The sequence below is a fragment of the Eptatretus burgeri genome, chromosome 13, assembly GCF_056783735.1.
Source record: "Eptatretus burgeri isolate ZD-2024b chromosome 13, Ebu_testis_v1, whole genome shotgun sequence".
Lineage (NCBI taxonomy): Eukaryota > Metazoa > Chordata > Myxini > Myxiniformes > Myxinidae > Eptatretus > Eptatretus burgeri.
This window is the reverse complement of record NC_140973.1, coordinates 7,519,416-7,542,397: the sequence shown is the minus strand read 5'-3', so window position 1 is coordinate 7,542,397 and position 22,982 is coordinate 7,519,416. Positions and strand designations below refer to the sequence as shown.

The 22,982-nt window shown below is 42.3% G+C and overlaps 1 protein-coding gene across 3 annotated transcripts in view; it reads left to right on the top strand.

The window, feature by feature from the left end:
* Nucleotides 1–22,982, top strand: part of LOC147013772 (uncharacterized) — a 103,697-nt gene that overhangs the window by 25,093 nt on the left and 55,622 nt on the right. For 2 of the 3 annotated variants that reach the window (XM_085850982.1, XM_085850980.1), the window contains exons 3-7: nt 4,312–4,373; nt 14,195–14,233; nt 17,052–17,128; nt 17,355–17,521; nt 18,779–18,898. In XM_085850982.1, coding sequence (XP_085707108.1) covers nt 4,312–4,373; nt 14,195–14,233; nt 17,052–17,128; nt 17,355–17,521; nt 18,779–18,898 — 465 coding nt within the window. The remainder of the gene's footprint in view (nt 1–4,311; nt 4,374–14,194; nt 14,234–17,051; nt 17,129–17,354; nt 17,522–18,778; nt 18,899–22,982) is intronic. The other variant, XM_085850981.1, reaches the window with a different exon arrangement.

The window sequence follows — 22,982 nt, the reverse complement described above, 5'->3', positions numbered from 1 at the left end:
GTTCCTCAATACCAACCACAGGCTTGCAGTTGCAGCTAACATCCAGGAGAATGGCACCATCCCAGCCTCGGTGGAATATTGGCAAGCTCAAGGATGAGAGGGTAGCAGAGGTGTTTGCGAACAGGTTTAGTGGAGATTTGGGGGTCTGGTTGCTTTGGGAGATCCTGAAGAGTTGTGGAGTGCCTTCAATACAACCTTCCTTGATGTTGCCGGTGGATGGCTTGGAACTCACCGTCGGGCGAAGAAGAATTTTGTCTCTCAAGGGACACTGGATACCATTGACCAGAGTTACAGGGCCAGGCTGAATGGCAGAGCTGAGCTGTTCAGGGAGCTGAGTCGTAAAACTGTACGTGCGCTAAGGGTGGACAAGGAGGCCTATGTGTGAGGAAGCTGTGAGGGGGTAGAGCATCACCTGTGGTCAGGTGATTCTCGTCCTGCTTACAGGGGAGTTTGTGCATTGTGTTCATCCAAGCCCATCCCTTGGTGCAGTTAGAGCGGAGGGTGGTGGGCTTTCGACAGAGGAGTCCGAAGTGAAGGCCCGCTGGGCTGGTTACTTTGAGTGGTTGTACCAGGCTGATCCACCAGCTGTGGAGTTGGACGTCAGGGGTGTTACAATCCCTGTTGCTGAGCCTCCAATCAACTGTGGTCCACTTTCGTTTGTGGAAACACAGGCTGCGGTGAACCGGTTGAAATTGGTTAAAGCTCCAGGGATCTGTGGCATCCATGCTGAACTTCTCAAAGCTGGTGGAAATGCTGCACTCGTGTTGTTGCATGCAGTTCTGTGTTCTGCCTGGAACACAGGCATCATCCCCACTGACTGGAAGAGGGGCCTTGTTGTCCCTCTCTGGAAAGGGAAGGGTGATTGCCAAGACTGCAACAACTACCGAGGGGTGATGCTGCTCTCAGTGCCGGGCAAGGTCTTTACTCGGATAATTCTTGATAGGGTTTGCCACCATCTGCTTGGGCACCAGCGTACAGAGCAGTCAGGCTTTACACCAAAGAGGTCAACGATTGACCGTATCCTTGCTCTTCGCGTTCTCACCAAACGTAGTGGAGAGTTTCGGCAGGGGCTGCTTGCAGCTGATGTTGATCTCTTTAAAGTGTTTGATTCAGTGAATCGGGATGCCCTCTGGAGGATTCTTGGTCTTCGTGGAGTGCCACCAAAACTGATCGATCTGATGTCTGAACTATACTCTGGTACTGAGAGTGCTGTGAGATGTGGTGGTACCATCTCTGACTTATTTCCAGTTGACTGGAGTTCGTCAGGGATGTGTACTGGCCCCCACACTTTTCCGCACTTGTATGGACTGGATTCTGGGGAGGATGTCTGAGAGATCAAGCTGTGGTACATCATTTGGGAATGTCAAGATCTCTGACCTTGATTTCCCAGATGATGCAGTCATCTTTGCGGAGACTTCAGATATCCTTTTGGGGGCACTCGAGGTTCTGAATGAGTTGTCTGAGCCGCTGGGAATACGGGTTTCCTGGGTCAAAACTGAGATCCAGGCTTTCAATGACATCTTGGATGCTGCTGTCCTGTCTGTGCCTGTTTGTGGTGAGGACGTTGAGGTCATGGAGCGATTCATTTACCTTGGCTTAGATTGACTTCACAGTGATATTCATATCTGAAGAGTTGTGGAGTGTCATATCTCTGCTGGCTGTGAGCCAGAGGTCAACAGACGTTTGGGTCAGGCCTGGGGAGTCATGGATTCACTGGATAATGGGGTGTGGGTCTGCCCATATCTGTGCGGGAGGACGAAAGTCCGAGTCTTCAGGTCCTCGGTGCTTTCAGTCTTGCTCTACGTATGTGAGACTTGGACTCTGAACAGGGATCTGAGGTGGAGACTTAATTCCTTTGGTACCAGGTCTCTTCGGAGCATTCTTGGTCTCACTGGTCGGACATTGTGTCCAACGAGCAGTTTTTGAGAGAGACTCAAATAAGATTTGTTTCCTGTATAGTCCGTGAACGTCAGCTGTGGCTGTTTGGACATGTGGCTCGTTTTCCTGACGCTGATCCTGCTCACCAGATTCTCTCAGCGTGGGAGTCTCGTGAGTGGAGGAGGCCAATGGGCCGACCACGTGCCTCGTGGTTGCAGCAGGTTGATCCGCATCTCAAGGAGATGTGGATGGGCCAGGCATCTGCCTGGGGGATAGCCAGATGGAGGCCCCTGGAGTACCGGTGGAAGGTGGACGCAGCGACGTACTGCTCTGGCGCATGCTCCCATACTTGACCTGACCTGACAGCCATTTCTGTTCCACTATTATGAAGTGTATTCTAAGTTTGAATCTTGGCAGGATTTATACATTGCTAATATACTTTGTGAGGTTTTCTGATGATTTTTGTGGTTCTTGGACCTATTTGTCTTTCTTGAAATTGTCTCTTAAGACTTATCCTGTAGATTGTTATATTTTTGGACCCAAAATCAGATAATTCCATCACTCCATTATTATTACAGGTGCGGGCCTGTAGGTGTGTGCCCGTAGGTGCGTGCCCGTACGTGCAGCTTTTTTCCTTCGCTCTCATAAACGACGACTGGATTGGGGCATTGTGTCAATTAGATCGGACCAACCGTATCATAAATGGCCATAACTTGGGAAGCACCTGGGAAACAGCTGAAACGGATGAAAAAGAACGATATCAAACCTTGAAAAGGCACATACTCAGGTCCCCAGTGTCAATTGTGATGTCATATCAAACGAAGAAGAAGAAGAATTGTCACAGCAATTGTGAAAAAAAGGATTTGTGATGTCATAGCATCGTGTCCTGTCATTGGTTGGCAAATAAATGGCCGTAACTTGGGAACCACTTGTCCGATTAATATCAAACCTCGAAAAGGCACAAATTCAGGTCCCCAGCAATATACAGTACGTGGCAAGTTTCAATTAGATCGGACCAGTGGTTGTCGAGAAACAGTGGTTGCAGACAGACACACAGACCCGTATGTGCGTGCTGCCCGTTCATGTGTGGCCATACATGCAAAAAAAAAATTAATAATTTCAAAAAGTTGTTTCTCTTAGGAAAATTCAAACCTTGGGATTAATTAATAATTTGAACAATTAATTCAAACCTTGGGAAAAAAACAGCTTTCAAACCCTTGGGAAACAGCTGTTTCTCTTGGGAAAATTCAAACCTTGGGATTAATTAATAATTTGAACAATTAATTCATACCTTGGGAAAAAAACAGCTTTCAAACCTTGGGAAACACTTCGGAAGCAGCTGAAACGGATGAAGAACAACGATATCAAACTTTGAAAAGGCACATACTCAGGTCCCAGCATCAATTGTGACATCATATCAAAAAAATAAGAGGAGGCATTGTGATGTCATTCGTGATGTCATAGCACTGTGTCCTGTCATTGGTTGACATAAATGGCTGTAACTTGGGAACTGCTTGTCCGATTAATATCAAACCTTGAAAAGGCCCATCCGCGGGGCCCCGGCAATTTTCCTGGCAAGTTTCAATCAGATCGGACCAGTGGTTGTCGAGAAACGGCGGTCGCATACAGACGCACATACAGACACACATACAGACACACACACAGAGATTGCTGGAATTATAGATAGATGAAGTCATCATTGATTTTTGGTTGCCTTTGATGCAGTGAAATTGCTTCTTGTTGTAACCGAGCAGTATATATATATATATATATATATATATATATATATATATATATATATATATATATATATACACATATATATATATATATATATATATATATATATATATATATACATATACATATACATATACATATACATATACATATATATATATATATATATATATATATATATATATATATATATATATATATATATATATATATAATTTCTGAGCTCACTGCAAAATCTACTCGGAAAGTTTTTCCAAAAGGAGTTTTCTGATCCGCTGTAAAGTTTAAAAATCGCACCCGAAGGAGGCTGCTCAGTTCGGCATTTCCATCTCGTAATGCTCGGCACCTTGTGCTCCCCATTGTGTTAATTCAGTATCTGCACTGCTTTATAATTTTCTTTTTTGACAGAAGGAAGTACATACCAAATATTGAAGCAGCTACACTGCTTAAAGATACAGGGCATACAGAAGGGTTGTAGCTGCTAATCAACAGGAACATCCTTTGCTTAATGAATTATTTTTGATGATTCATATACTTAGTTGTTATTGTTAACCCATTATCATAAAATTGGCATAATAGTGCTTGAGCTATCATCATGTGTGATTTGGAGAAGCATTTTTAATGCAATTGCTTATTCTTACAACTTGGTGCTTTCTTGCATTTAACTTATTGTTTTCCCGATGGGCATTGAAGGGCTGGATTGATCATGTGAATGGACGCAAGCATGCTCTGGGCTGTGAAGGCTTTTACAACCGGTACGTACAATTACAATGGTTTTGGCAGTTTTATGTCATTTTTGTTATCTTTATAGAATCTAATGCCAGGTACATTTGGAGGATGTTCCCTCTTGGACTGCCAAATTTGAACAAATGTCCTACGTTCTTTTACTTTTTTTTTCAGGGAGCACCGAGTCATTTTACTTGTGAACAGTTAATTATTTTTATTTTTATTTTTTTAAATTGTAATTATGATCAGTTTAAAATCTGGGTTCTGGATCTTTTGTTGCTACTGCTGATGTATATGGAGACATTGAATCAATCATTACAATATATATATATATATATATATATATATATATATATATATATATATATATATATATATATATATATATATATATATATATATATATATATATATATATATATATACACTTCCAATGAGTGTAGTACTTTTTCAATGTTTTTATTTTATTTATATTTTTTATCAAATACTGTTTTTTTTTCTTCTTATTCAATCCATGCCTGGTGTTGGCTTAATGATTGGAGTGGTGGGCTTGGGATCCGAGGATCTTGAGTTCAAATTCCCCTCGGCTGTTGAATTGATACCAGGTGGGGTTGACTACCTGTCATCCTTCTGAGGTTGGCAAAATGAGTGCCAGGTTGCTGGTATCCTGTGTCAGAGTAGCGACCCATCCAGGATTGTACTCAATAGCCAAGGAGACTGCTTAGGCAGCACCAACGCTCTGCACATTTTATGGTCCCATTGGATGGATGGATGGATTCAATGTGATTATTCTGAGGTGAACATAAAACCACAATTCACTGACGTGTACCATTTTGGAAAAGAAAAAAAAAAGTGCTGCAGACATTTTCTGGATAAATGCGACAAAGTCCAGCTCTTATAGTAACAATTGCATTATTATTGCAGCATCAACAGCTCGATGAACTTGGAGCTCGTCGTGGCGGGAGGTTAAAGTCCTGCTATGTTCTGAACGGCTAAACACCTGAAGAGATGTTCTGATTTAATGAGGGACAACGCGTGCGTGGGTCATGAGGAGAAACACTAGAGAGAACTTTCGCTCTTGTTAAACAAATGGGTTTATTCCCGAACAAAAATGAAGGAATGATTTACCGGTGGAAGTAATATGACTGGTTGGGAGGGAAGGAAGGGAAATAAATAAATAAACAAATATATGCAAGAATAAGAGCTATGGCGCTATTATATACTGTGGCCTGAGTCACAGACGGGAAGGGGGAACCAGGGGACTCGGCTTTGGTGGTAGCAGGTGGGGGGGGCTAATCGACAACAAACGCCAATAACTTGACCATGTGACTGAGGGTCCTTCATCTAACAACCGTGACGTTATTGGGGAATCGCACCCTCAGTACGTACATTCGTTATTTAGGTTACCTATCGGATCAGGTGCAGCTGAGCAGAGCTGCCAAGTACGCACTGGCTATTGATCAGATTCTTCGGGAATAACGTCCCGGCTAAGCTCGGGAATGGGCCATGCTGGACTAATGGAGGAAAAGACAAATACGAGCTGGGAACATTTCTGAAAACACATTTATTTAATCCAGGATGCGAGGAAAGTTATGTGCACGGTCATGGGGTTTATTGCAAATGTGCAGCAGGGAAAGCGAGGAATTTGTGAGGTACGACAAAAGGCAAACAACATTACAAAAGAAGACAATGCAGAGTTATCCTGATAGTTGTACAGGCAAAACTTGTGCTAACACGCACACGCACATGCACACACACGCACACACACACATCCCAGAGAGATAAAAAGAGTTGAGGATTAAGACCTCAATACCTGGTGAGGCCGGCAGACCTACGCAGCCCAGAACACTTAGGAAAGGGGAGGAGGGAGAAATACTGAGGGTGTCTCGGGTGCATGTTTGAGAGGTGCAAGTGTAATGCAACGCGGGGTGCAGCATAGTGCAAGAGGAAGAATGTGAGGTGTAGGTCATTTTCATTCACTTTTGAGTTTGCTCTTGTGTTCTGCTCTGAAAAGAACAGTTGGTCAGTCTTGCCAGCGTTGATTGCTTTTTTTGCGTCTACAGTCGACGAGAGATAGATGGGACAAGAAAGATGCGTGAGAGAAAAGATCCTATCTTGTATTGTGTCAGTCTGTCCATGTAACTGTCGTAACCTAATCAGTGACGTTGAAATAGATCAGTCCTGGCTCGCAGCAGCCCGGCGTGACCCCACGCCTGATCACGCTGACTCAACTGTTGTCCTTGTGCCAGCTGTCTTCCGGCAAGGTCTGATGTCTGGCGATAATTGCTCTTTAGATGATCTACTCCAGTGATGGCCTCTCTCCCTGGCAATCTGCCCAGAATGAGCCGCATATGTTCTTTTTATAAGCTCCGGACCAGGGGAAAAGCCAACCATCGGATCAAAAAGGCGCTCTACCAAAATTGAGCTCCCCTGTTGGTCCATAGCGGCCGTAGCCACGCCCCACCAGACGGTCGTAGCACCCCCCCACCCACGCCCACCCTGCCCCCGGAGATTTAAAATGTGCGTGGCCCTGTTGGCAGGCGACAGCTAACAGCTCCCAATCTTTACATGAGGCTGCGGTTTTTGATGGAACTCTCTGTACCTGAACGTGCGCTGGCTTTCATTCGAACATAAGATTTTAGGGAAATCCCTGCGCCACCTGTTTGTCCTTAAAAGAGCTACAGTGCACGTTCACGCTTCGAGTTATGCCCCGAAATAACCCGACCTACGTCTGTCTCCTCCGTGTCTTCCGAGGCTATGGTGAGTATTCGATGACCTTGTGGCAGTTGTATTGTGGAAACATGTTGTGGCATTTGTCGTGGGGGAGGATTGTAATGTGGCGTTGTGGGGAAGAGGTTGAAGTTCCTTGCAATGAAATTGTGAATGAAGGTTACGTTTGTTGTGGAAAATGTAAGCGTGGGTTGTGGGGATTACTCATATGAAATGATTATTGTGAGCGTGGTATAGTTGGGTCAGCAGAATGAATGCCTGAGGTGAAATGGTGGTTGAGAATTGGTGCGGAAACGCACAGGAGGCGCTCGCAGTAAGAACGCTTGGCTTCTATTGGTTGGCGTGCGTTTTTCATGTGAGAGAAGGGGGTGGAGCAAAGGAGTAGAAGAACTGCGAGGGTTAAAGGTAAAAGAGGTCTCACTGAAAGAGTCCCACGTAACATATTTCCCCTTTACCCACTAGACATATGGAAAGGACTTATCCACATACTATTGAAATTACTGTCTTGGGATTGCTATACGTTGTGTGCCATTGCTTTGGAGGCATGCATTTTTACAGAACGGCAACACATGAAGCACCCCCTGTATGGTGCACATACAAACACAACATCCTTAAGCTGACATGTCCCTACTTATTACATGGAGATGACTAACTACTCGTACATGGTCCATGCTATTTCATGCATTTCTGTCTGGTATTGGGGAATATCAACCCCCCCACTCAACAAACATAACATTATTATTACATAAACCTGGTTCACTGTCTGTTAAGGTGGCTGGTGGCTGACTGAAGATCTTAGGGTCTTGAGTTTGAGCCCCTGTCGTGCCATTAACGCCAGGTGGGTTGATTCAACCTTTCATCCTTCCAAGGTCGACAAAACACGTATCAGCTTACTCGAAACGGGGACACTGCATTAGCAGCACAGCCATTGCTTCCAGCAATTATGCAACCAGCATGTACAGGCTGCATACAAAATGGTAATGATTATTAGATTGCTGTAATATAATTTGGGAAGCTTTTTCCAGTGGAGTCATTACATGGGGTTTGGTATTTGCAACTCCAAAATTGATTAACCCTTCTATTTATTTCATTACACAGTGTGAATATAAATGTTTTAGCGATCATAGTTTAGTGTGTTGGGTCAGACATTGTGGTGTAGTAAAGAGGTCATGCACTTGCCTCTGAACTGTCTACTTTGGGTTTGATTTTGAAGTCCACTTTAAACAGCAGCTCAATCGTAGTTTCATGTTTGTTACCCCACGTGTGTCGCAGAAAATGGGGAGGGGAAAACATTTGGTTCAATTTGTCTGTGTCTCTCAGTCTATGACCGAGGACCTTCAATTGAATTTCATATTTCGAACCCTGATGAACATGAATCGGCTTTTTTGCGCTTCCAAAAAACCCTGAATGTTAGAAGTACTTTGGCTCTGAATTTGGCAAAATTGTACACCATCCTATCCTGTGGGCAATGTGCACACTGGTATAAAGTAATTGCTTCAGTCCAATAGTCCCAAAAATAGAAAATCATTGCAAGCAGGAAAGTTACTCTCCTCAAGGACGTCCTAATGGACACAAAGGGCATGAATAACTAATTTAACGTGTAAAAGAATGAATATGAATAACTACCATAAACATCCAATTCAATGTTTTTCTTTTTTTATGCCTCCGTTGGCAAAGCTGTCTGAGGCATGATGTTTTTGGTTTGTATGTGCGTGCGTCTGTCTGTGTTAATTTTGTCTGTTTTCTTTGCAACAGTTTGTCCGATTGACACACAATTTTCACCATAGGTCCAACTACTCGTAGACAATATTTTCATGATAATTATGACATCATATGTCATGTGGTGTGGCAGCCATGTTTGAAAAAATAAAGGAAAAACTTTAGACATCTGTATCTCTGAAACCGCTCCATGGAAAAATTTAAAACTTGGCACATCAAGTATTCCCCATGGGAAATGTTTTTTTAATGTAATCGGTGGCTTCATTATGACATCATAATTGCATACGTCTGGCTTTCTACGAACAGTATGAAAATATTTCAGGGTCGTCTTGGGCAAAATCGTATTGGGAGGGGAGAGTTAAGTTGATGATGTCATCATTCACCTGGTTCGGCAGCCTTATTTTATTTTAAATATAAAAGCCTTCAAACATTCACTCTGAAACAGCCAAACAAATTGAGGTGAAACTTTACAGATGTGATCACCTATCCATGAGGACCAAAAAGTTATCCATATATGATGTCATAGGTCATATGGTTTGGCAGCTATGATTTTTCTTTTGAAGAATAAACCTTTAAAAATCTGCCTCTTCAGAACGGCTTGACAGATCGAAGGGAAACTTCACTCGCATGTTTCCCAGGCCTTGGGGACACCTGGGTGTTCATGAATAATTAATCGGTCACATGGTCTGGCAGCCATATTGGATTGAACAAAAATCTTAAAAAATATATTTCTCTTGAACCTCTTCATCAATCGACGTGAAACTTCACAATTATGATCTAGTGGTGATGGGGAATATGTTTTAAATTTTAACCTGATAAGACGCATAGTCTGAAAGCCAGAATTATTTAATGTTTTGAATCTGCGTTCAGGGATTTAAATTGAACTTGGTACAAGAATGTATAATGTGGGTGGAGGCATATCTGGTGACTCCAAAGAGTGCTGCTGTTGTTGTTTTTTTTTATTTTTTTTTTATTTTTTTTTTAAATTCCATTATATATTTTGAATACTGGAGGACACAAATAGCCCTGTTTACATTTCCAAACACCTTCAGTGAAGCAGTACTTTGGCAAAATTGTATGCCATCTCGACCAATCAAATTTGCCGTACATGCTCTCATGGCAGAAGAATATCGAGATTCAAAAATATTGTTGGTGCCCAACGATGCAACAGCTGAGATAACTTGGTTCAAAAGGTCTGTCGAGTGCATCGTTTTTTTTCAAAAATCATTCCAAAATTGTGGGTTTTTCTGAGAAGAGTTAGCGGAAGGTTTGGAATTGCGCAAATGTATGGATAAACCTCGATGGTGATGAAAATAAACCTAATTCTAGCTCTTCCATAAGCCCCTTGATTATGTATAAAAATAAATAAAACCTCTCAGTGGAGCATCGGCACCCCTGAACTCTTTTTCGTTTGACTCACCCGCTTCGTATGGTTGTCATCGCGCCTGCTATTCAAAGTTCATGAAGAAAGCTAATATAGATTGTGCTCTGAAACAAAGTAAAGGTCGAGAAGACCCTTCCCATGTCTTTTTTCTCAAGACTGTGTTGGATAAGGTTCTCTGTGAACTCTCGAGTTCAATATTTTTTTTATTTTATTTTATGCCTGATTTAATCATGTGGGCGGAGGCATATTGGTTGATGTCATGACGTTTAATTATGTCTTATTTCATGATTTTGTTGATGGACTTATTTTTTTTGTATATCACGTCGAGGCCTGTGGAGGAGCAAGAACATAGAACGGATCAAGACAGAACAGGACAAAATGGGCAGTAGAAAGAGGAAGGAAACAAACAGCAGGGATGTGACAAAATAAATGGAGAATTGGAGAAAAACAAACTGTAATCTTGGATTGAGGTGTGCTTGAAGAGGGCTAACAGGTGTAGGGAAGATAATGGTTTTGGATATGTGATGATCTGGGATGGTAGGTTACAGCTGTTTTAAAGATCTGTAGGGAAGAGTTAAATTGATGAGAATGAAGAGAAGAAAGAGATTATAAAAAGACCATGTAGTAATGTCTGGATAATATGCGTATGCATGAATATAAGCGCATACCAAAAATAAGCGCAGACAGGCCTTCCTATTTTATTTCTGCATTAAAAAATAAGCGCACATAAAAATGTCATAGTAAGACTTTGAAAACTGAAAATATTGTTGCGGACTCGGGGTTCGAGGCTCGCCACAAGGGGAAGCACTCGGGTTCCTCCCGAACAACCGGTCTTGAGGCCGCCGGGCAAAGACAGCTCCGAGCACCGGCAGGTTGCTCGGCAACCACGAATGCCTGTTGATACGGCCAATCCTGCAGGGTTACACGACCTCGCATGATACTGTTGTGTGGATGGCCGTGCCAAGGGGGGGGGGGGGTCACATGGCCTCGGTGTACACTTGCGTTAAACGTATTGGGTGCAGCCGAGCGGAGCTGCCAAGTACGCACCGGCTAATAAACAAATTATTGGGGGCAGAACTTCCCGGCTAAGCGAATGTGTGGACCTTGCTGGCCCAATGAAGGAAAAGACGAAACGGGCTGGGTTCATTTATAACACCAGCAATTTATTACAAGGTCGGGCAAGGAAAGGTCATGTGGCACAGTAAGGGGTTTTCACATGTATGTACAACGGGAAAGTGAGGATTTGTGCGTGCAGCAAAAGAAATGCAATTATTATTTTCAAAAAGAAAGACACAGAGCAGAGCTAACCTGATATATAGAATTTCTACAATCGTATATTATGCTGCACATCACAGGCACCATCAGACACATACCCAAGGCAATTGGAGATAGCCAGAGAGAGGAGAAGCAGTTGAGGTGTAAGCGATCTTGTTGTACCTAGCGCAGTTGATGGATCAACGCAACCCAATCGCTGAAGAGGGGGATGGAGGGAAGAAAACTGAAATTCCGATGGTGCGTGAGTGGGAGATGCAAAATGTGATGCAAGAGGAAGTGCGAATCGGTATACTCTTTCAGTGATGCGTCCACAGTGGATGAGACAACAGATGGGAGAGAAAGATGTGAGCGATAGCTTAACGGGGCATGTAAGAGAGTCTGTAAATGTGTTGTTAATGATGACTGTGGAGCGCCGTGGGAGCCGAACACCGATGACCCAGTGATGACCTGGCAACTATCCAGTACTGTTCGTCTGGCTCGTCTTTGCGCTGCTCTCTCAGCTCTGCTCTCGTTCCGCAAAATGACGATGCTTGGCTCAGAAAAGACTGAGCAAAACGAAAGACCCTGATTCGCTCTCCTTTTATAGAGCTTGGGGTGAAGGGGGGGCTGAAGTGTGGATCAAGAGGCTCTGCAGGTGTTTCCGTGTGTCCCCATTGGTGCATTGACACCACCCCAAGATGTAGCGCCACCCTGCCAGAGCCAAAAATGGCCTCAGTCACTCTCGGGCTCAGGCACCAAGTACGCACCGGCTAATAAAACAATTATTAGCTCCATAATTTATATGGGCCGCGGGTTTTCGGGAGCGTGCTTCGGTCACGAACGTGCGCTGGACTTCACCCTGATGCTGTTCGCAGAGCACCAGAGCTCTCCAGACGTCACTGAATGAATGGAAAATAAGTGCATAAGTGCTCCACCAAATATTGTTGCGGGGTCGGGTGAGAAGACCACTAGGTGGGGGAAGTTACGTCGATTCCCACCAGACTCCCCGGAATTGTAGGACATCGCTCACCGATAATTGTGTGACTCGGCGGGTTGCTTAACCGACCGTGGACGCCGATAACTCAACTGTGTGGCGTAGGGTCCTCCTGTCTAGAATCAGGTTACCTAATTAGCCACGTGGTTTCAACTACTGGGGAACCACGCCCTCTGTACACCTTGCCCGAACCGGATCACTCTACCAACTACCGACTACCTTTCCGGATTGGATGCAGTCGAGCGGGCACTGCCGAGGACGTACCGACTAGAAGGAAAGGATTATCGTGAATAAAGACTCGGCTAAACTCAGATTCGAACCATGCTGGACCAATGGAGGAAAAGACAAAGATGAGCTGGGAACATTTTTACAATTATTATTTATTTACAATAAGCGGGGAAATGCATGTGGCACAACAAAAAGGTATATTCGGTATGTAATGCAGGGGAAAGATGAGAGAGGTGTGGTGCGGAAATTTTACAAGCAACTTACAAAAGCGGACACAGTGCAGACTTGATGCGAGATTAATAAAAGCAACAATTACAACAATGAAGATCTTATACAGGCTTATCTAACGGATAGGCGCCAACACACTCAGACAAAATATACCAAATGAAAAGAAAAGGGACTTTTGCAGCCAGGGAGGGAGGGAGTTGAGGTCACAGTTTTTGGTACCTGAGCGTTTTGGGGGAAAGGATGCTCCGTGGTGCGGCACCCGACAAAAGCTGTGCAGTTCGGTCCACAGCCGCACGTGTGGTAATCGTGTCTGCAGCAGGAGCTTGAGTGGAGGAGAGCGCAGTCCAAAATGGTGAGAGTTGAGCAGTAGCAGGACCAGACAAGAGGTTTGGTCGATGTCGTGTGGGTGAGGACCAGTACAGTAGGCGGGCCGACGAGGCGAGACGTAGGCAGAGCCAGGCAGCAGGAACACTTTCACAACAATTCTCTTCAACCTCTCCAACTTGCAATTCTCTTCAACGACCAAACAACTCGCAATTCTAACTCGACCTCTCCAACGACCTGCAAAACCAACTCGACCCAACTCTGAGGATTGCTCCGTACTTTATAGGTCACGGAGCTCTGGGAGGAGTCATGGTGAAACCGACGTCATCGTCCGATCCGAGCATTCCGATTGGCCCGGGCCTTCATGTGGTCCGCCTTTCTGGGCAGGGTTTTGGCCAGACGCTAGTTTGGCCCACCCACCTGGGTGCAAAATGAACGTGATTCACCGCCCACGTCTGGTTTGGAGTAGACGGTGGAAAACTCAAAGCGCCGGTCTACTCCATGGTGCACGTTGCCATTTTGCCTCAGATGCGATCGTTGGGGAGGGTACCGTGGGTTGTCATGCTGTGGCAAGTGAGACGAGGGGCAAGCAGGCAGAGGGTACTGTGGATTGTCCTGGATTTTGCCTCAGAAATGAAATGGAGTGGGGATGAAATAAAAGGGAAAAATTATTTCATAACCGAACAAAAGCCATCGCAATGCACCCCCGTGTCTTCCCACTACACAAGGAAGAGATCTAACTACACATATATTAATGGAATAACTGACTCGGGACAACTGTGTTGTATGCATACAGTTCCGAGAACCGTAACAATATATAAACAAGAACATGCGCTTGTTCAGATTCTGCTATAGTTTGGCCATAAATATCATTATAATATGTGAGAAACTTGTAATTTATTTATTTCCTTCATACATCTTCATTGTCATCTGCAAGCTGTTATATTTTGAAAAGTTGGCGAGAACAGTCATTTTCACCCCTTTTGTAGGTTTGCAGCCAAACTCAAAACATCTGGTGTTTCGAGAGAGTAAGCCACCTTTTCTCTGTTTCATTTTCTCTTTGCCAATTGATGACGTATTTTTTGATATACTTTGCTAACTGCTTGATGTATTTTTCAATGTTGTCTACTGCACATCTATTTTTAGGAAAGGCAGCCAGCAATTTTCAATGAAGTTCAATTGTTGAACATGTACAAGTTGAACAATGCACATTATTTTCATTTTTAAAAATGTGTTAAAAGTTTCTCGGTGTTTAAATTTTCATATGTGCATGCATCCTGAGGATATCCGTAAGCATGACATATTGCAACTCGAGACCACGAGAGCAAACTCCAAACATGGGCAGACTCGGCCAGGAACACAAGACGAATGGGAGAGGTGTGTTTGTGTTTTCCTGGAGTGCCAAAGGGAGTGACGCAGGCACTGCTTCATATCCCTATCCCGATCTGGTCTTGTCCTTGGCCACGTGGTTGGTTCTTTATTTATTCATTTTTTCTCCCCACTGTATCGATATACTTTGGGAGGGGGGTAGGGTGAGCTCATTCCGGTATATCAGCATAATTTTTTTTTTTTTGACGCAACTTCCAAAAATATGTCGTCGTCCATTATGTATTCATATGTGACTTGCACATCATTGACACATGGTAATTTTTCAAAGTATCCCCACACGGGGCTTTTTTCTCCCCCATGATGAGAACGATTACTTTACTTCTCCTTCAACTTGTATGAAACATTTGTTTTAAAGCAAGATCAGTATTGGTAATCGGCACAGGCTGGTACAACTATCTTGGATCGCTGTAGCGGTATGACTGTTGCGGATCGCCGTGTCTGTAATCCGTACAGTGTTTCTAAAGCGCACTCAATTCATGTAAAATAACCAATTGGAAATTGCTTTAAAACCAGCCACGAGGGCAAAGAAAAATGTGATTGCTTGTACGGTGCTCGGCTGCTGAGGGTTAAAAGTTAAAACCTACTGTATATACTTCCTGGTACGTCTTGACATTATACGTTGCACTGTTCCTGGTGTAGTTCCATTCCACTGTTCCATTAAATGATTGGGTGAGAGCTAATTAGTTATTCCCTCCATTTACAGGTGAGAGATGTGGGTTGGTTTTCGTTTTTCATTTACATGTAGACTGCTTTTGACATTTACATGCGGTACATGCTTGGGAGCCTCGTTAGGATACATTTCTGTCTATGCTATTGCTGATGATTCGCCATTAAGTGATGAAACCGGTCCAGTAGCTGAGGAGGTTTTGAGCATTGGGATTCTCATGTGTGTACTATGTGTGTCTTTATAGTTGTTGAGGAACTCTGGAAAGGGTTTGAAACAGCTTCGCACTTACTTTGTGTCGGTCTTCTTGGGTTGTTTCACACAACTTCTTCGGCTGGAGGAGTGTGGGAGGAGTCAATCATTTATTTTTATATGTATGTATATATATATATATATATATATATATATATATATATATATATATATATATATATATATATATATATATATATATATAATCGATTAATTATTTATTTCTTTTTTGCACTTTCTTCCTTGGATCTTGTGTAGATCAATTAGTGTGGTGTTCGTACAGGCATGATGTGCTGAATGGCCTCCACGTGTTGGATTTCCTTTTAAGTGTGTGTGTGTGTGTGTGTGTGTGTGTGTGTGTGTGTGTGTGTGTGTGTGTGTGTATATATATGATATTTATATATATATATATATATATATATATATATATATATATATATATATATATATATATATATATAATATAATATATATATATATATATATATATATATATATATATATATATATATATATATATATATAATATGTATGTCATGCTGGTATAATCCAGTTGTGTAGCCCTGGAAAGAAGAGTGGACTTTTACTAGCCCCCTGATATGTTCTCCATGTGTGAGAGAAAGCTGTGCGGATGAGAAGTTGACCTAGTTTTTGAAGGTCAATAAGGAAAGGTTAATGGAAGAGTGTTTTTGCTGGGGAATTGTGGAGGGTTAAAAGAGAAGAGGTAAGGAAAAACGGAAGACAACTAACTTGTCTGCAATAGGAGAGTCAGCTGTGCTTCTGCTATAATGCTGGAGATGCTAATGATGTTGCACCTTTAGATTCCATAGCGTTTAGGGAAGGTGGGATGGAATCGGGAAACAACCCATAGAGGAGGAGAGTGGTGCTCTGTAGACCTTGTTGGGTACGAGTTCAGTTGTCAGGTGAAAGTACTTGGGGGTAATGCATGGTATCCAGTCTGTGGCTGAACTTGGAAACCAGCTTTGTTTTATTGTCTGCACAGGAGAGGTTTAGACTAGGAGGTTTGAGGGAGTGAATCACTTCCATTGATTGATCAAGGAATCAGGTGAGGTATTTAACTTGACTCTCCATATGGAGAGACAAGGTGATTGTGCAACACTTCTCTCAATTGAAAGGACACGTTCCATGTGTCTGAGTATCTGAGTCTAACTAGAATAGACAAGTTTCTGTGTGTCTGAGTAGACTAATATCTTAGTGGGATGCAGAAGTGCTGCTGGTGTGTTTTTTAAGGAAGGGTTGACAATGCAGTTATCTGCAAAGTAGAAAAAGTGTTTTCCCTGTACATTGAAGAGATTGTTTATGTATACGAGGAACAAAACTGGACCCCCCCCCCCGATGCTGCCTTGTGACACTCTAGCCTCCATTGGGAAAGGAGAGATGAAAGAATATTGTTGAGAGCTACGAGAAGATGACGTGCAATGAGAAGTCAGTCAGACGGTCACCAAGTTACCTAGATGGTGCAAGATTGCTTAAAACCTTAACATTGTAATTGAGAATGGCACTTATATTTTGTTTTGCAGAGATGCAGGCAATCATGGTTACTCACATGAAGAAGATACTCTCGATAGTACACCTGTCCCCTCATTCATTTTATCAAGTGAGTATCTGTATTGTTCTTCACCCAAATAGCTTGTTTCAACGAATTGATTTCCTTTTAACCCTCTTCTGCTCCCAGTTTGCTTTTGCCCAAGTGTTCACTCAGATTTTGCTGTCTTTTAGCTGAACTTTTAAACCAATCATTACAGCTGATATTGCACAGTAATCAAATGGCATATGTTTCTGCATTGTGTAACTTTTTGTTGTTGTTTTATTTATTTATTTAGTTTCTCCTCATCCATTGGTTGTTATTGAAAAATCCAAGCAAGTTGAAGAGAAGTCCAAGCAAGTTGAAGAAAAGTCTAAACAAGTTGAAGAAAAGTCTAAACAAGTTGAAGAAAAGTCCAAGCAAGTTGAACAAGCACTGGAGGGGGAAAAGGATGACGCAGCCACGGTACGGCTTGGTTTTTGTGTTTTAAGTGTCGGTCTCCTTGGGTGGATGTCTCCAAAGGCATTCTATGTTGGTCAGATATGCCACTCAGTTGTGCAAAACCAGAAACCTATTTGGAACACCTCTCTTGGGCTGTGTTGTGCATTAATCCTTAATCATAAAACAGAGGTCTTTCAGTCAGAGAGTAATTGATGCATGGAGCTATCTCCTGAGAGGCAGTGGCAGTAGAAAGAGTAGACAGCTTTAAATTGGAATTTAATAGGGACCTATATCCATAGGAGATAGAGGGGTACATGGATATTGGCAGGACTTGAAGGTAGCTTGTGTGTGTGGATGGGCGATAGTATCTGGTGTTGGTGTAATATAGGCATGATGGGTCGAAGAGCCTCCCCCTGCACCAAAGTTCCTTGTTATATTTAGGAGGAATAAATTTGTTACTTGCTGAGATAAAGGTAGTATTTTCTGGTCAAGTGCCAGGAGCAATTCTTCTATTTCTTATTCTTCACTTCCTGCTTCTCCTGTTCCTCCCTCTTTTTTCCTCTTTACCCCCTCCTTTTATTCCCTCTATCTATCTTCTTTTTTCCACTACTTGTATTTTCATTCCTCTCTTTTTCCTCCAGTACTTATTTTTTGCCACCAAATCTAAGGACTCTCATTTGTATTTTATTTCAATTTTTTTTTTTTAATCGTTCATGACATTTCACTGCTTTATCTTGATTTATATTCTTTTCTCTTATTTGATCAAATTCTGCTTTTTATTGAACCATATTTGACATTGGTGGTTTAACAGAATTATTCACCTGATCCACATTTAAGCTTGATTTGCTGGGACCCAAAATGACACACGGATTGCCCTTGATGTGGACAGCTTTAAATTGGATCCTTAATTTCGCCCAACCGACTTGGCATATAGTGGGGCAACTTAGCTAAATATAGCATAACAATTGTGCATTTTGTGAGGAAAGCACAAAATTTGGCACACTAGTAGCCTATCATATTATGAACAGATTTGGATATTGAGCCATCTCAAAATTTTTGATGGCAGTGGAAAATGGCTGCCACAGCCATCATCAGCGAATTTGAGATGGTCCAATATCCAAATCTATTCATAATATGTTAGGCTACTGGTGTGCCAAATTTGGTGCTTTCCTCACAAAATGCACAATTGTTATGCTAAGTTTCCCCACTTATAAAGGAGCTGATGATTTTGGTAAGTTAAGAATGACATCTTGTACTCTTATGCTTGCCTTGTTTTCCCAGCAATCTCGTGTCGTAAGGATGATGAAACTACCTCTTGGTTTCTCTGTTGACAACTTGATGAAGTTGGCAGAACCTTATGGCAAAGTCACCAATTTTATCGTCATCCGAGCACAACAGAAGGTATTTCATTTGTGGTTGTACTTGCTCTATGGATCGACAGATGGGGCTTGCAAGTTATTGGTTTTCAGGGGTTTGCTCCGTCGGTATCGATTATTATTCCCGCGCTTTTGAAGAAAAGTGGGAATATTGTGATTGTCTCTGCCGTCCGTCCATCCGTACGTCCGTCTGTCTTACCCTGTAACTCCTCCTACACCGTTTGAAATAGGAACTTGAAACTTTGGGACATAGTAGATATATGTATGGGGAAGTGCACAACACTTTCGGATTTTTTTATATGACTCCAAGGGGCCGGGCCAGAGGGGTTGGGGTCATGGGGGTCGATTTAAAAAAAAAAAAAAAAAAAAAATTGTCATAGCTTTTCAAATCAAATATATTCATGAGTTATACATTTAACAACATCTTTTTAAACACATGATGATCAGAGGGTGCTTGGGGGGTAGGGAGTGCTTCGCGGATAGGGGGTCAAAATAGCTCCTCCTACACCGTTTGAGATAGGAACTTGAAACTTTGGGACAAAGTAGATGTATGTATGGGGAAGTGCATAAAACTATCGAATTTTTGATATGACACCTTGGGGCGGGCCAGAGGTTGTGGGGTCATGGGGCTGATTTTTATTCCCACGCTTTCGAAGAAAAGCGGGAATATTGTGATTGTCTCCGCCGTCCGTACGTTGGTACGTCCGTCTGTCTTACCCTGTAACTCCTCCGACACCGTTTGAAATAGGAACTTGAAAGTTTGGGACATAGTAGATATATGTATGGGGAAGTGCACAACACTTTCGGATTTTTGATATGACCCCTCGGGGCCGGGCCAGAGGGGTTGGGGTCATGGGGGTCGATTTAAAAAAAAAAAAGAAAGTCTTATAGCTTTTTAAATCAAACATATTCATGAGTTATACATTTAACAACATATTTTTTTAAACACATGATGATCAGAGGGTGCTTGGGGGGTCGTGGGTGCTTAGCGGATCGGGGGTCAAAATAGCTCCTCCTACACCGTTTGAGATAGGAACTTGAAACTTTGGGACATAGTAGATATATGTATGGGGAAGTGCACAACACTGTCGGATTTTTGATATGACCCCTCGGGGCCGGGCCAGAGGGGGTGGGGTCATGGGGGCTGATTTTTTTTTTTAAGTGTGTTTACCATTGTACATGGTAAATTCATTTATAAAGAACTTACTGATGTGGCCCCCATGAGTGCAGTCACAGGTTTTACGGTATTTATCTAATTGATTATGTATAATTAATATTATACACAGTTCATTCCTATGATTAAATTGATGCACAGTTCTATATTGCTGGACAGTGTTAAATTAATGTTTCATGAAATGTTGACATGCTTGCAATGACTTCTGATTTAGTAAACATAGTAAGTCTTTGGTAATAAAGCACATCAAATATCTAAGAATAGTCAATCCATTTTGCAAGATAAAATTTCACCTAGCATTAATGGGACAAAGCAGTGCGCGCGGGAATATGCGATGGTGTGCCATCGACAACGTAGTTCTAGTTATGTTATATTTTTGTTTTTGTCAATATACTGGTATATTCAGAATTCCAATACCGGTATATCGATATATTGCCGCACCCCACTTTAGACGTAATTATCGGTTCGGGTTTGAGGAATCTTTGTTTCCACAGCCGAAGTCTTTAACCATTGTGTTTTCTGGTTGTCCCTCCGTGTGTGCGTGTGCATTTAACAGTGTTTTGTTGCCACTTCTTTCAAATTCAGCACAAGGCTAAGGGCGTGGCTGTGCTACTGATGCAATGTCCTATTACCAGTACGCTGGTACTCATTTCACCAAACTCGGAAGGATAAGAGGCTGATTCAACCCCACCTGCTGTTAATTTGTTGGCCGACGGTCTCAAACTCCAGACTCTAAGATCTTAAGCCAGCCACCTTAACCGTTAAGCTTACACCATGCCTTTTTTGTTACCACGATAATTTGTGAACCACGATGTGGATTTCAACCAAATTTGGGAGAAGTATGGGTAGTAATACAAAGATGCACTGATTAATTTTTTGGGTTCAGTGGGTCAAAGGTCATGTGCCCTTTGAAAATTTTGTGGCAGACCATATCTCGAGTTACAAGTATCGGATATTGTCTTTCTTTTACTTATCTCTTCACTCTCTCATACTCTCTCCAATCTGACCTATCATTTGTCATTTGACCTGAAGTTGTGTTTTATTGCTTTGGTAATGCCCTGGTACACTGCTTACCCTCCCCTCTCGCTGCCTTCCCTCCCCCTCCCCTCTCGCTGCCTTCCCTCCCCCTCCCCTCTCGCTGCCTTCCCTCCCCCTCCCCTCTCGCTGCTTTCCCTCCCCATCCCCTCTTGCTGCCTTCCCTCCCACTCCCCTCTTGCTGCTTTCCTTTCTCCTCTCCTCACACGATCCTCCCAAACCCCTCCACCACCATACAACTCTCTCAAGGAGAGGAAGGGGTGTCAAAGAATGTGTGAATTGGACAAATGAAAATTTTTATTTTTGTTATTTTTTTTTAAGCAGTCGGAACAACTGCTTCGATCAATTCCGCAACTAGTCTGAGGTTAAGAGATTCTTGACTCCTGAGCTTATCGTATGTGTGGAAACTAAATGAAGGCACAAACACTGATGCAGCTCTTTCGACAATTGAAGAAAAACACCCTTCCTTCCCCTTCCCTCACACTTACCTCCTCCCAAAGCCCCTTCAGCCCACCACGGATGTCTCTGGGCGTTGTTTAGTATGACACTTTTGAACATGCTCTTTTAACGTACCCAATTTTGTTCAATCTTGTGCTAATGCCGGCATAAGGGGACCATTCCCCCCCTCCCACTTTTCCTCAAGTCACCCCCTTCCCCTCCCCCCTCTCCACTACCCTCCTTTATCCCTCCCCCTCTCCCGGATTGTATAGCAAGGTGTGGTGAGGCTTTGCTCTCCCCACCTTCCTCACTCCCCTTTAATCACCCTTTCCTCGCTTCCCCTCCTACTCCCCCCCCCATCCCCGGTCTTAATCGCAAACGCAGTGAGCTTCAGATTTAACGCGTGCACATGAGAGAATAGGAAACAACAACACAATACCCCTGGCAATTTGGAATCGGTGTTGTTGGCTTATGACCCTTTTGCTTCCGTTTTTTTTTTTTTGTTTGTTTTTTTTGTTTTTTGTTTTTTGTTTCCAGTTTTTGTCATGGGGAATGATGCATGCCGGGAGATAAAGGCATCGTCGGAGACATGAAATACCCAAATATCAGACATGGTGTAGATTTCCTCCACTGATTTTTAATAAAGATATCTCCCGGTTCATCAAAAAATAATTTTTAATCGTGATTTACATTATTTGATCGCTGATCCCGAATCCAGGCCGAAGTAACCGGAAATTGCTAATACAGTTGTGAACAAGTTATAGGAAAAGTCAGAAGTGAATGTAAGAATAATTCGACGTTCAATCTAGTATTTATTTTTTTAGATGAGATCCTGTTCGAGGCGGTGTAGTTGTCGTTGTGAAGGTAATGTTGAGGAATTTTTTTTTTTCAGATGAGATCCTGTTCTAGGCGGTGTAGTTGTCGTTGTGAAGGTAATATTGAGGTAATATTAATTTTTTTAGATGAGATCCTGTTCTCGGCGGTGTAGTTGTTGTTTTGAAGGTAATGTTGAGGTAATATTTGATAATGTTGAGGTAATAATATTTTGAAGGTAATGTTGAGGTAATAATATAACATTTGAAGGTAATGTTGAGGTAAAGTCAGAAGCGAATGTAAGAAGAATTCTACGTTCGCTTCTCGGCTTTGCTGATTCCATATTATTCCCATCTGCAAAGTGACGGGTTGCATTTACTGATGTGTATATGTATATGTATATGTATATGTATATGTATATGTATATATATATATATATATATATATATATATATATATGTGTGTATATATATATATATATATATATATATATATATGTGTGTATATATATATATATATATGTGTGTATATATATATATATATATATATATATATATATATATATATATATATATATATATATATATATATATATATATATATAAAAAGAATTTCATTAATTTCTAGGTATGAAGGGATTTTTCTATCT